The sequence below is a fragment of the Chenopodium quinoa genome, unplaced genomic scaffold (genome assembly GCF_001683475.1).
Source record: "Chenopodium quinoa cultivar QQ74 unplaced genomic scaffold, ASM168347v1, whole genome shotgun sequence".
In the NCBI taxonomy this organism is placed as follows: domain Eukaryota; kingdom Viridiplantae; phylum Streptophyta; class Magnoliopsida; order Caryophyllales; family Amaranthaceae; genus Chenopodium; species Chenopodium quinoa.
This window is the reverse complement of record NW_018743292.1, coordinates 7,224,161-7,236,287: the sequence shown is the minus strand read 5'-3', so window position 1 is coordinate 7,236,287 and position 12,127 is coordinate 7,224,161. Positions and strand designations below refer to the sequence as shown.

Sequence of the window (12,127 nt, the reverse complement as noted above, 5' to 3'; positions counted from 1 at the left end):
ACATAACATTACAAGCCTACAATCAAAAGTATAAATGTATGATAAGCATTTTGTTATCAAATTTTCATTCTCCGTAATTCATAATAATAAGTAATTAGAGATGTGAATAGTCAAGTATATGCATTAGCTAACAAGACAAGAGGACTTTTTAGAGAGAGTTAAAACCTTAGAATTTTTTTATTTTTTTATTTTTTGAAAAGCTAAGAAAAATTAAACATTAGGAAGCTCTCCTCACTAGGGGAATTTCTAATGTAAGTGAAGACCTTAGAATTGTCAAAGCCAGTGTGGTCTAGTCCTAAGGTATTGTCGTATACTCGTATGGCGGGTTGGCAGCCCCCTTTGCACAGGTGATGTGTTCCTGTGGATTATCCGACTTTATAAAGCACATCAATAAGGGCTTAGAGTAGGTGGTTCATTTGGTAGCAGCAAATTAGCAAAGTACTCTGAAGGGCAAATCAAACAACTCCACACTCTCTAACCAAATCTTAAAGTATGCAGAAATAAACTATTTTAGTCTCTGCTTGTTTTGATGGAAAACATTTTCCTTGAAAAATATTAAATTCCATTCTAAAAAGAGCAAAATATGAAATATTATTATTGCTGATTGTTTAATCAGGACTCTTTTGTTACTCCTATTTCTGACAGCACTCTGAAGGAACTTCAGAAAATAGGAACAACTCTCTGAGGGTCTGATTTGTATCAGCCTCTATCACTGATTACCCAACATATGCTAATACAAATTATTAAGGCACAAACATAATATCACTATCAAATTTAAGGTATTACTGGAAACATAAAGCTCCTCATTCGGAGTAATCGAAGACACTGACATTAGGCAAGTAAATTATGATTCTAGTACGGCTTTTCCCCTACATAATTTCCTGCAGGATAGTACTCGCAGGTTATGAATGAATCGCCGCTGTCACATATAATCTTGGAGCATCCGACCAATATGGTTTGCTTCCAAACAACCTGGGTGTAGTGTCCACAATCATATCCACTACTACAGCTGTTGCTGCTATAGTCAAACCATTGCTTCTCATCCACCCATGCTGTGACTGCATCCTTTGCTGTCCATCGTTTCCCTGAACCCCAGAACAAATTTTCCCCGAATGGACTGGTAGAATGGATCAGTTTGCAGTCCTTTCGCCTCTGCCTAGACGAGTATATCTGTGCATATTTTGCAAGCAAATTTTCCCACTTCAGAGGTGCGACCCCTACTGCTTTTCTTGCAGCATTATGCCCTTCTAGGACCTCGTTTATGAATTCTGTCGTGTTAATCCTTGCTTTAGCAGGTTTGACTTGGATCAGGATGATTATAATTGAGATGGATAGAAAGAGTGTGCTTAGGATTTGCAAAGTTTTTGCCATTTTAAGCATTTGGTTAATGAATAATATGAATTATTTGGATTTGATGTAGAGTCTTATATAGAATCCAGAAAAGTTGCATAAACTTAATAGGAACATTGTTTTCAAAGATAGTTGATTTGAATTACTGTATTTAATTGTAGGCTTAAGTTCTTTGCTGAGTAATGTGCATGAGAATGTCCATCTATAATCTATAATATTATTAAAACACAAGGGTCAACGTGGTAATGTCATGTGTCACTGTTGCATCAATATGATTTAGTGACATGTCATTGCTATGTGTCACCCTTAAATGTCACTCTATGTTTCATCACTCTAAAAAATCTCATATGTGTAACCTTCGTATTTAATTTTCTCTAGAATGTAACTTCTAAGTAATTACACAATAAATTACAATTTAATTTGTAATGGTTGTTGATTCCATATTTGTAATGGGTGTTGATTCCATAAATGATACGAGTAATTTGCTAGATTTAAAACCAGTTAAGCAATTACACAGACTAATATTTACATGTATACTACTACATCTCTCTTTTAATTCCCATATATTTTTTCCCATTTTTTGAATTTATTTTAAATTTAAGATAATGTTTTCAAAATATTATTTAAATTTAAAGTAATTTTTTCAAAACAAAATTCGGGGCATAACGGTTATAAATCCTCGTTTATGTATTATTGTTTATATAGCTTTTAGTAACCCTTATTAACCTCATTGCTCACATATGGTTCATATCCCATTTAGTAACCCTTATTAACTTCATTGCTCAATGGTAACCTCATTTTTATATGGTGGGTATTGGATAAACTTAATTTTCCCTAAAATTTTACATACTTTTAGTAAAGAATAGAGCATCTTTACAAAGTCAACCAAGATCTTAATAAATGTATTCTTCAACTTAGATTTGGAGTAGAAAGGATGAGAAGGTTACAAACGAAAAATTGATTAAATTACAAGGACTAGCTTAGACTGAGATCAATAAATTGACTTTATGGCACGCAAAAACTTGAGTTGACATTTATGATAAGAGTAAATGGTTTACTTCATCTGGTTTCTTGAGTAACAAAATACGAGTATGTAATAGTTTCAGCACCTTGAAGTAAGGATAACATGCATACCCTCCAACTTTTTAAGTGTCAAGATACACTTTTCTTCAGGCTGCCGTAGATGTAGATGAAGGATCTTGTCGCTTCACATGCGATGTGTATAATGTGTAATGCGAAATTGCAAATTACGAAGAGATTGCATTCTTAAATACTCACAAGTCACAACACTTGTCTGTTTCAGTTGTTTCTAAATACTTGCAACAATTTCTATTTTGACAAGGGATCTTGTCGCTATTTTTTTTCCCCTCTCATACTAACCCCATTAGCACTAATTCTTTATTGTTTTTCTCTCCTATGCACCATTTATAAAAACTCTCATTAGGTCCACTTGCACATTGATTTAATCATTTCCACGTACTACTACTAACAAAATTTCATAAACCACGTATAAACACAAGTATTGCAAGTATTGAGGAACTGAAGAAATATAAGAATAATACAAGCGAGCAGACAAGCAGTAGAGTACACGAGAAGACAAGATATTAGTTGGTATTTCACGATTCACTGCAGGAGACCAGACTGCCCTCCCATGCTAGGAAGTGTTCCGAATCAATTCAGTGAAACAAGAAGTATAACTTAGTCTATTACGATTCACTGCAGGAGACCAGACTGCCTTCCCTAGCTAGGAAGTGGTTCAGAATCAATTTCAGCACATCTTCAAGCACAGCCATGACACTATTAGCTTCATTTCCCTGCTCCTGGAAATCATTGTACGTAAATGCGTGATTCTAATTTTTTTTCCTTAAAAAGAACAGCCTAGTTTACCGTAAATGCAGCAAAGACACAAACCAAAGGACCAGACTAACACAATGAGGCAGTAACTATCATTCACAACATCATATACATCACCTAATAGATACTCCCTCCGTCTCTAAAAGAACGACCCTGTTGGGGAGTTTTCACGGGTATTAAGAAACTTAACTTGGAAGTACAAGAGTGTATGGGGAATCTAATAAAAGTACATAAAAAAGGGAAATTTACATGGGATTTGCAAAAAAGTAGAGAGAAAAAGTAATAAAAGTACATAGAAAAAGCAAAATTTGTATGGAGAAGTTAATTTTGCACAAATATTATTGCAAATTGGAGGGTATTTATATGCAAATGGGATGAACATTTTGGGACTTAAATTTGGCCAAAAGAGTCATTCTTTTAGGGACGGAGGGAGTAAGATTTTGCATCCAACATAGCTTTGAAATATTAAGGAGTTTCTTCTTTGTTTTTCAATAGTTATAATCATTAATTTGTACGCTTTAACATGATAAAGTTTCAAATCCGAAAAATTGTTTTAAAAGAAACAGGTCTTACCAGCAGGTTCTCCATCTGTGTTAGCCGCATAACAATTTCCCTTGTAACTTCACCCGTTGAAGTAAGGAAATCATAGCGATCAGCCTCTCTCAATTTAAACCTTATAGATGAGTTACGATAAGTTTCAGTCTTGGCATGCCACACGTTAACAACGCTGTACTGACCTCCAGACTTGCTTTTCCCAAGAGACCACCTAAGACCACCCTTCACATTTGGGTCGAATATTGCCGAGCTTATAAGATTTTTTATTTCTTGCACCTCTTCTTCCTAGACAATGCATGATACAAAGCAATAGAGTTTGTAACAGCCCAAATACATAATTCGAATAATAGATAATAAACAGCAGAATGCAGTCATGAAAAGTTAGAAACACTAACCAACAATCCAACATGCCCTTAAGTGAAAAAAATTCCAATGATTATGCAATGTATAATTATTTAACATAATTATTTCAAGTCTATATTGGTATGATTAAACTCATGCATTGTAGGGAAAACTGAAAGGTAGCTCCAAAGATATGACAAGAACATCATTTAATGACAAGAACTAGTTTAATGGAAAACAGTAGCCAAAAAGGCACAAATCCTGTAAGCACCAAGAGCACACACCTAATCAATAATTACAAAGTAGATACCGCAGCAACTTACCTGGAGAGCTGTTAGGGTCTTCTTTGTGCAGAGAGCCAACCTTAGGTCCACATTACTTGCAAGGCAAGACATATCAACAATTAGATGTCGTACTGGGTTTAACTCAATCTACAAACCAGAAACCCGAAAGTCAAAGCTGGGAAGCCAAAAGCATAGACTAATCATATAGAGTGGGGTAAAATTCCAAAATAACATGGTATACATAAACTACAACCCCAGTACAAAGTGAAGCTGCCATCAAGAAATGGGTTTAGAGTAAGAGAAGCCATTCTACCTAACTCGTGCTTTGAACAGTTAAAATTTAAGCACTTGCCTTGTAAAGTTCAAGTTTCTTTTCATCTTTATGAACTCTGCATTTGCAAGATACGATTGAATCCGGTCGTTTGGCATCAGCAAGCTGAACAACAAATTAAATAAGATTTTAACCAAAACAAGTGCCATGTCATACTAGTGGATACAAGAACAATATTGAAAATTCAGCAGATACCTTTACACGATATACGTCTTTTTCTTCCTTAAAATGAACACTGAGCTCTGGCAAAACTGCCTCTTTAATGTGTTTCATTTATTCTGCAGGTACGTTAGTATAGAACATTCTTTTCACCTGCTTTACACAGGATTCAGAAACCGAGTTTTCCTTGACCAGATCTAGGTTGCATGAAGGATTCCTGCACCACAAGATATATTTCAAACCCATAAATCTTCAGATTCAGCATCACCAGGAAGGTTTTGCTGCTCAAATCCTTCACAGAGAACATCATGGTGCTTCTCTCTGAATTAAATCCAATTAATAGAAAAGATATGACATGTGCACATGGCAGAGATGACAACATTATGTTTATCATTTTTTATGAATAGAGGTTTATAGGCCAGATCTTAAAGACACAAACGAACCTATTTTTCCTCAAAGGTTAACCAAGAAACTAACAGAAATTATAAAATGTCTTTAAAATTATTGCAGTAAGTTAATGGAAAACAAGCAAACTCACTTGCACTTGCCACTATAAAAAAGACACACTAAATGCTTACCCACATTTCGATAAATATTCCAATACACGAGTACAAAATAGAAATTCCAAAAGAATATTAACCATTTAGGCAACTTCAGCCATCTGAACAATTCACATCCCAAAAGAAAGGTAAAAGTAAGAAGAATAGCGAACATCAAGGCAACAAGAACACAATTAGTGAGAGTAAGAAACAGAATGACTATTACCGACGAAAAAGCACTTTGCCAAATCGAGCAACAATAGCTGTCTTGGATTTTTCCAGATTTTGATCCACCAATTCATTTCTTACATTCTGAAAAGCTGAAAGCAGATCTGCATGTACGGTTTCAGCAACCGATTCCCACGTATGCTCCAAGTAACAGCTCTTAGTGTCATGGCTCTCTAACATGATTAAATGAAAATTTACATAATGCAAAGCATACTTAAGCCTGAAGTATCTAAATGTTGTGGAAATCTAGGAGGGGGAAACAGGAAAGGTTATTGCAGATTGAAAGAAAGAAACCTTGTTGTGACTGACCGTTAACTAGACTGAAAAATTTCTCTCCAGGTTTAAACTCTGTAGATTGAAAGTTAACAGGTGCCAAGCTTAATGAAGATGAAAGCTGCACGTCATCCATTGATGGAATTGCCAGCCATCTTGATATAGAGTGACTAGCATAAACGATGTTCTTTGCATATGTGTTAAACTTTTCCCTCCTCTTATCAGAACTTGATCTTGATGAGTTTATATCAAGACTCTTCTTGAAGTTGGGAAGCACGGGCTTAGGAGGGGGGCCCTCTTGGTTCTTTGACAACCGTTTATGCGGAGCTATGTAAGCCATTAACAAAGTCGCCGAATTCAATCACCAAGCACCTGAGAAGTAAAGTTGACATTAGCATCTGACCAATCCTATTATCTGGCTGCTAATCTTTTATCAACTTAGGATTATTTTGAATGCAGACTAAAGACTAAAGGTCCCTAATTAAGCAACATAACCTCACATAGCATTTAGTTTCCAGTAATTCTGAATTGCATATGTTCAGGAACATCTTTAAATGTTGAACATCATTTTAAATCTTTAACAATGCCGTCAGTCTTGTCACACACAAGGAATGGTTTAGAGTTAAAGATTTTTATCAACGAGTGAAACAAAGCAGCATTGAGCATCCATAATTATCACATAGAGTCTTCTAAGTTTCTATGTATGAATTTTATGCCCACAACAATTACCATGGTTCAGGCATCAGACTATGTCCAGAATTGGTAACCATATTTACATAGAAACTAATCATCCTGTCCAAATTGAATCACATCATCATGCACAAAGGTCATTCATGATCTTTCACACAATTTATCTTGATTATACGTTAATACCCCAAAACCGAAACGCAAAATATATTAGATAAATTCATACAGCGAGCCATCGTTGTCGGGTTTGAATCCAAACTTCTCCACAAGAGAATACATGGGTAAACATTCCCAAGACTAAAACACTAAACTTAGCAAACTATACTTAAACTAGACCCCATAATTCAGATTATTACATGAACTTCCCGGGAAGAGTAAAACTTGTTGTTCTTACTCAAACATAAGAAATTAGTTAAATGAAATCACCCCAATTCCCCAAACAATCAAACTACACAGAAAAAATCATATAGTTTGACATATACTCTTTCATGTCTAAAGATGCAAAACAACAATAGTTATGCAAATAAAACCATAATAATAACAAATAAGTACTATGTTTATGCTTTAGAAGAGAGAAAATTACCAAATTAAGTCAGCAAACCATCTTCTTGGATGCTTGTGAATTTTACCAGAGATAGAACAAAGACAACGCAATTTCTCTGTCCGTTTCTTCTAGACCTGAATACGGGTCGGGTCAGGCAGGCAAACAATTTAGCCCATTTCAAATAACAATTTGGACTTCAATCAACATAAAACAGGATGACAATGTGGCTCATCACTCATATAGTCATAAACCAACGACTTGGGCACTTGGTTCATAATGTTGGGCAAGTGGGCTTTCTTACAAGGTGTGGTCCAAATGTCCAACTACATACAAAGCCCACTTGCCAATAACTTGAGAATGTTTGATAAATGTGATTTTTTTTAGTTAGAAACAGAATTAAATCATTACAGTTATCAAGATTTAGTTGGAAGGTTTTGATAACAATTAGCATTATATTTCTACTTAGCTACTTATCTGTCTAACTAGGGGTTCTAACACGCACGACGTGCGTGGTATGGCTAGTCTTTTGAGAAGAATTATTACCGATAGTCTTTATGCTCTATGCCTGTTGCTTAATATTTTTCTTAAAACTATTTGCATATATAGATGATAAATGTATTGGATTGATGTTGTGTAGTTATGCAATGGTCAAAACTTTAGTTGGGTTGCTTTGATGTAGTGACTGAACGGTAAAAAGATATTGAGTTCGATCTAGAAATATAAATGTCTAATAATAATTAAATGGAGAGAGTAAAGAAAGGCTTTAAATAATAAATAAACATAACTTTTTAATGTAGTTATGCAATGTTTAAAACTTTAGTTGTGCTACTTTGATGTAGCGACTGAACGGTAAAAAGATATTGAGTTCGATCTAGAAATATAAATATCTAATAATAACTAGATGGAGAGAGTAAAAAAAGGCTATAAATAATAAATAACTTTTTAAATCAATTTAGGGAATTAAAGGAGATAATTTTAAGACTTTTTAAATCAAATGGGGGCAAATATGTAAAATAAAATTTTTAGGGATATAAATGCCCTTGCACTATTCATAAAAGTTATGTAAAACTTTTAATAAGGTAGGGATAGGGATAACTAAGGAAATAACTACCCTTACCCTCCTTTAACGAAAAGAAAGAGAGTTAGATTTTAATAATTCATTTTCATGGTTAAAACAAACAAATGAAAAGGAAAAGTGTTAAATAACACTGATTAATTTCCCACTCTTAATTGTTTCCTTTTTAATTTCAACTTCAATATTAATACCAAGCATCCCCTAATACTAGTCAAAATAATTAAAAACGAAAAATACATAATTTCTCGATTTTTTTTAATAGTTTTGCTTTGATTGTACACGTTTGTTGATTCACAATTATAATTATTGACTAGATTAGTGCCCGTGCGATGCACGATAGTAATAATCTCTTTCTCATAATTAGTTGTGATATAATATAAAAATGAGACAACTCAGGTAGAATAAACAAATGCAACGCAAATAGAAATATAAAACAATAAGGCAAAAATTATTAAAACTGCAATTGAGAATAAAAAATTATTGTTGATTAGTTCTATTGAAAATATTTGAAAGCAGTGAATATTATATTACATAAATGATGCATATTATTCCCGATAAAACTATACAATCTTGTGACTATATGACTAAAGACTTATTTATATAAAATTTACAGTAAAACTATTAGCACAACATACATGTAAATATATAAATTACAAATAATATATCACCTTTATATCCAATAAAATAATTTCGATAAAAATAAATACTACTCGGATCATTAAAGACAATAATCAACAATTAGGCAACACTAACCTATATTATTAATAGTATATTTCCTACTTAAGAATCGATGCTCTACATGATATCGTTGCTCTTTGTTATTATATAAAAATGTGTTTGAAGCTATCCAATAATTATGGTTTAATTGTTGTTTGTTTATTGCCTGAAAAGTTTATTTCTAGATGATAGCTATTTATCGAAAAAAAGGATACACAAGAAGATGTCACTTGTCACTATGTCCGACATGTCTTTTACTATGCATCTTATTTATAATGTTGAATGTAATGAATTTATTATCTCAATCACATGTTTCAACAAAAGATAATATATTTTTTTGTGTTACTAAGATATTAATTTATTTAATTACATAATAACAAAAAATTGATTGATATTTCACTTTTTCCCTACAATTAAACATACTCCCTCCTTCCCTAATTTTTGCCTCATTGTCAAAATTTGAGTCAAAGTTTGACCATTAATTCCTGTTATTCTACAAGAAATAAAATAGTCGAGTGGGATTTTGTTCAATTCATCTTAATGTAAATTTATTAATATCAACTTTTCATAATTTTACGTGTATAAAAATGAAGATATAAACATTTTAACACATTTCTTGGAGACCGTGAAAAGTCAAATGGGGCAATAAAATAGGGACAGAGAGTATGATATAGTTGTCGAACACAACATTTATTATAAAAGTGATGTTTTGAGTAATTTCCTTAATATCAATTATATGAATTAATTTTATTATTACTTTTTGGGCAAAATTCAATAATGCTCCGTATAAAAGATATATAGGCGGTAATGATAGTATCTTGTAGTCCTTGTACCTGAACCAGGTCAGTGGCTCACTTTTCTATAGTTAAAAATGAGTTAGAATAATATTTTTATAGTTATATTATACAAATATTCCAAAAATAAAATATTTTTTGCTAAAAGGGGAAGGGGAGTTTTCGAGGGAAAAAATAGCACCAGAAAATGACACGTGTCATTCCTGATATCTGTTTTAGTATTATGTCATTGATATCTTTTTGAGGAAATAATTATTAATATCTTGAATTGAACTAGTAAAGTTTTTTTTTTTTTTAAACGACATTTTAAAACTATATGTTGAGACTTGAGAGAGATCTAACAACATTCAAAATGAATTTATATCTTACTGTATACTCCCTTCGTTCTTTTTTACTTTTTTTTTTTAATCCACTTTTTGTTCTACGCTATTCTTTTACATTACTTACTAAACTTTATTCTATTTATAGCATACTCCTTTTACCATCTTACTTATTTAATCCCGCACTAATTACACCTTTTCACACTCTCTTTCTCTTACTTTATTTACCTTTTTCTTATACAAACTCATCTTTTTACTTTTTTTTTTTTCTTATTTTATCTTACACCCACTCACATTTTTCAATAATTTCTTAAATTGTGTATATATAACAAGTGAGTAACAGAGGTAGTAATTCATATATATTATAAATAATGATCAAAGTTAAGTACAGAGTAGTGAATAGTGTGAACTGTCAATAAGGTACAAACTAACAATTAAAGTAAAATCAACTAATAATTTATAATTATTTTGTTACCTGGACATATAAGATGACAAATAACTGAATAAGTACCCTGATTTTCTTATACTATAAATAACTAATTTGTAGTATTTTACTTGGACATATAAAATGTCAAATAACTAATTTGTACTCTCTCCATTTTTAATTATTTGTTTCATTTTTCATGGGCATGTATGCCGAGGGTAATTTTTGATCAGTAATATCTTTAATTATCAATAAGAATAAATTTTAATAATTGAAAATTAATAATCTATTCATTGAAACGATTCCAACAAGTACCCACAAAACTATATTTTTCCTTATGTATAAATCACAAACATTAATCAAAATAAAACGAATAAATAATACAACATGTAGAGTTAGAGGAAGTATTTAAAAACGGAAGGAGTCATTGCTAATGTTTTACTTACAAATTAGCTGATAATTCTCTTTACCGACTAATTTGAATGGAGTAGACGAAGTTGACTTTTGAAACAGGTTGTTTGACTAAAACGTTAGCAAAATGTCCGTAAGAAAAGCAGTCAATCATTCTCCGTCGAATAAGAGAAGCACGTGCCCGGTTGACGGTGATCTGACGGTGGAGAATGACGGTCAAAGTTAAGTGTAGTACGTTTCTGAAATCTGAAAGACATCAAACCCAAAACAAAGAATAAAATAAAATAAAATTAGAAAAGGTCAATTATTGCTTTTTTTAGGGGAGCATTTCATTCTACGAGGTGGAGTCTTTTTTGGTCTTTTGGTCAGCTTTTTCTTAGTGAAATCTATGCCCTGTCTTTCTTGTTTATTTTTCTAATATTAGTATTATTTTTATTATCATAGATAATCAAGTTCTCACAAATAATATTGGCATGTTTATTCTTCTTAATTAGGGATTCCTCACTAAGATCCTAGGAATTGTAATTATGTGGGAATAATTGATTGTGATTAAGAAAACTCGACGGTCATGAAGTCATTTTTAGGAGAGGTTAAAATTGGACCAAAAGTTAATCACTTTTCTACTGGGGAGTTGACGAGTTGTGTAATTTTAATGTTTAAAGCGTTCATCTTTACACTTATATCCTGTTCTTTTGAGCTGTTCTGCTCTGTTCTGTTGAGTCTTGTTTTACTTTGCTGAAATCCGCTATACTCTGTTTAAAATTAATAATTATTATTTAATTATAATAACTAACATTTAAAGATAATAATAATATGTAATAATAATAATAATAATATTTAATACTAAATAATTTTAATAATTAATTTTTAATAATAATAACTAATATTTAAATATAGTAATAATAATAATAATAACAATAATAATGCTGAAATCTGCTCTGCCCACAAGCTTAAAAGAACAAGGCCTTAAACATTTATTGTACTACCTTCGTTTCTGAAAGTTCGACTCACTTACTATTCATGTGGTCAAAATAAAATAAGTTTGACCATAGTTTATGACTTATACAATAAAATAAATTAGCATGTGGAACCTTATTAGATTCACCTTATAATAACATGTTCAAATATCAATTTTTTGTAATTTTTACTCATACATAGCCAAAGATATTCACGGTCAAAGATGTCCATCGGAAACCGCGCAAATGCCAAGTGAGACGAATTTTCGGAAGCGGAGGGAGCA

The 12,127-nt window shown here is 32.1% G+C and overlaps 2 protein-coding genes across 5 annotated transcripts; both read right to left on the bottom strand.

Annotated features, from left to right (window-relative positions):
- Nucleotides 1-560: 560 nt before the first annotated feature.
- LOC110736039 (pathogenesis-related protein PRB1-3-like) lies at nucleotides 561-1,408 on the bottom strand. The gene has a single exon (XM_021916196.1). It carries the CDS (start codon nucleotides 1,378-1,380, stop codon nucleotides 853-855), a length of 528 nt encoding a protein of 175 aa, XP_021771888.1. The 5' UTR covers nucleotides 1,381-1,408; the 3' UTR covers nucleotides 561-852.
- Nucleotides 1,409-2,860: 1,452 nt separating this feature from the next.
- Nucleotides 2,861-7,266, bottom strand: LOC110736756. Of its 4 annotated transcripts, none has more exons than XM_021917055.1 (8): nucleotides 7,186-7,266; nucleotides 5,937-6,287; nucleotides 5,641-5,815; nucleotides 4,912-5,092; nucleotides 4,738-4,821; nucleotides 4,425-4,532; nucleotides 3,778-4,044; nucleotides 2,861-3,170 (listed from the first exon to the last, which is right to left on the bottom strand). In XM_021917055.1, the coding sequence occupies exons 4-8, from the start codon at nucleotides 4,987-4,989 to the stop codon at nucleotides 3,057-3,059; spliced, it is 651 nt and encodes a 216-aa protein (XP_021772747.1). In that variant the 5' UTR covers nucleotides 4,990-5,092; nucleotides 5,641-5,815; nucleotides 5,937-6,287; nucleotides 7,186-7,266; the 3' UTR covers nucleotides 2,861-3,056. The 4 variants fall into 4 exon arrangements, with proteins under 4 accessions (XP_021772747.1, XP_021772745.1, XP_021772748.1 ...); XM_021917053.1 differs by having other exon boundaries at nucleotides 5,952-6,287; XM_021917056.1 differs by having other exon boundaries at nucleotides 2,861-3,164; nucleotides 5,952-6,287.
- Between the last annotated feature and the right edge of the window lie 4,861 nt (nucleotides 7,267-12,127).

Excerpts from the sequence above, each read along its gene's own strand:
- LOC110736039 (XM_021916196.1), bottom strand. The coding sequence starts at position 1,380 with ATGCTTAAAATGGCAAAAACTTTGCAAATCCTAAGCACACTCTTTCTA.
- LOC110736756 (XM_021917054.1), bottom strand. The coding sequence starts at position 4,989 with ATGAAACACATTAAAGAGGCAGTTTTGCCAGAGCTCAGTGTTCATTTT. Across the intron at positions 4,533-4,737 it reads AGAAACTTGAACTTTACAAG|ATTGAGTTAAACCCAGTACG; the intron begins GCAAGTGCTTAA and ends TCTGGTTTGTAG. Across the intron at positions 4,045-4,424 it reads AGACCCTAACAGCTCTCCAG|GAAGAAGAGGTGCAAGAAAT; the intron begins GTAAGTTGCTGC and ends TGCATTGTCTAG.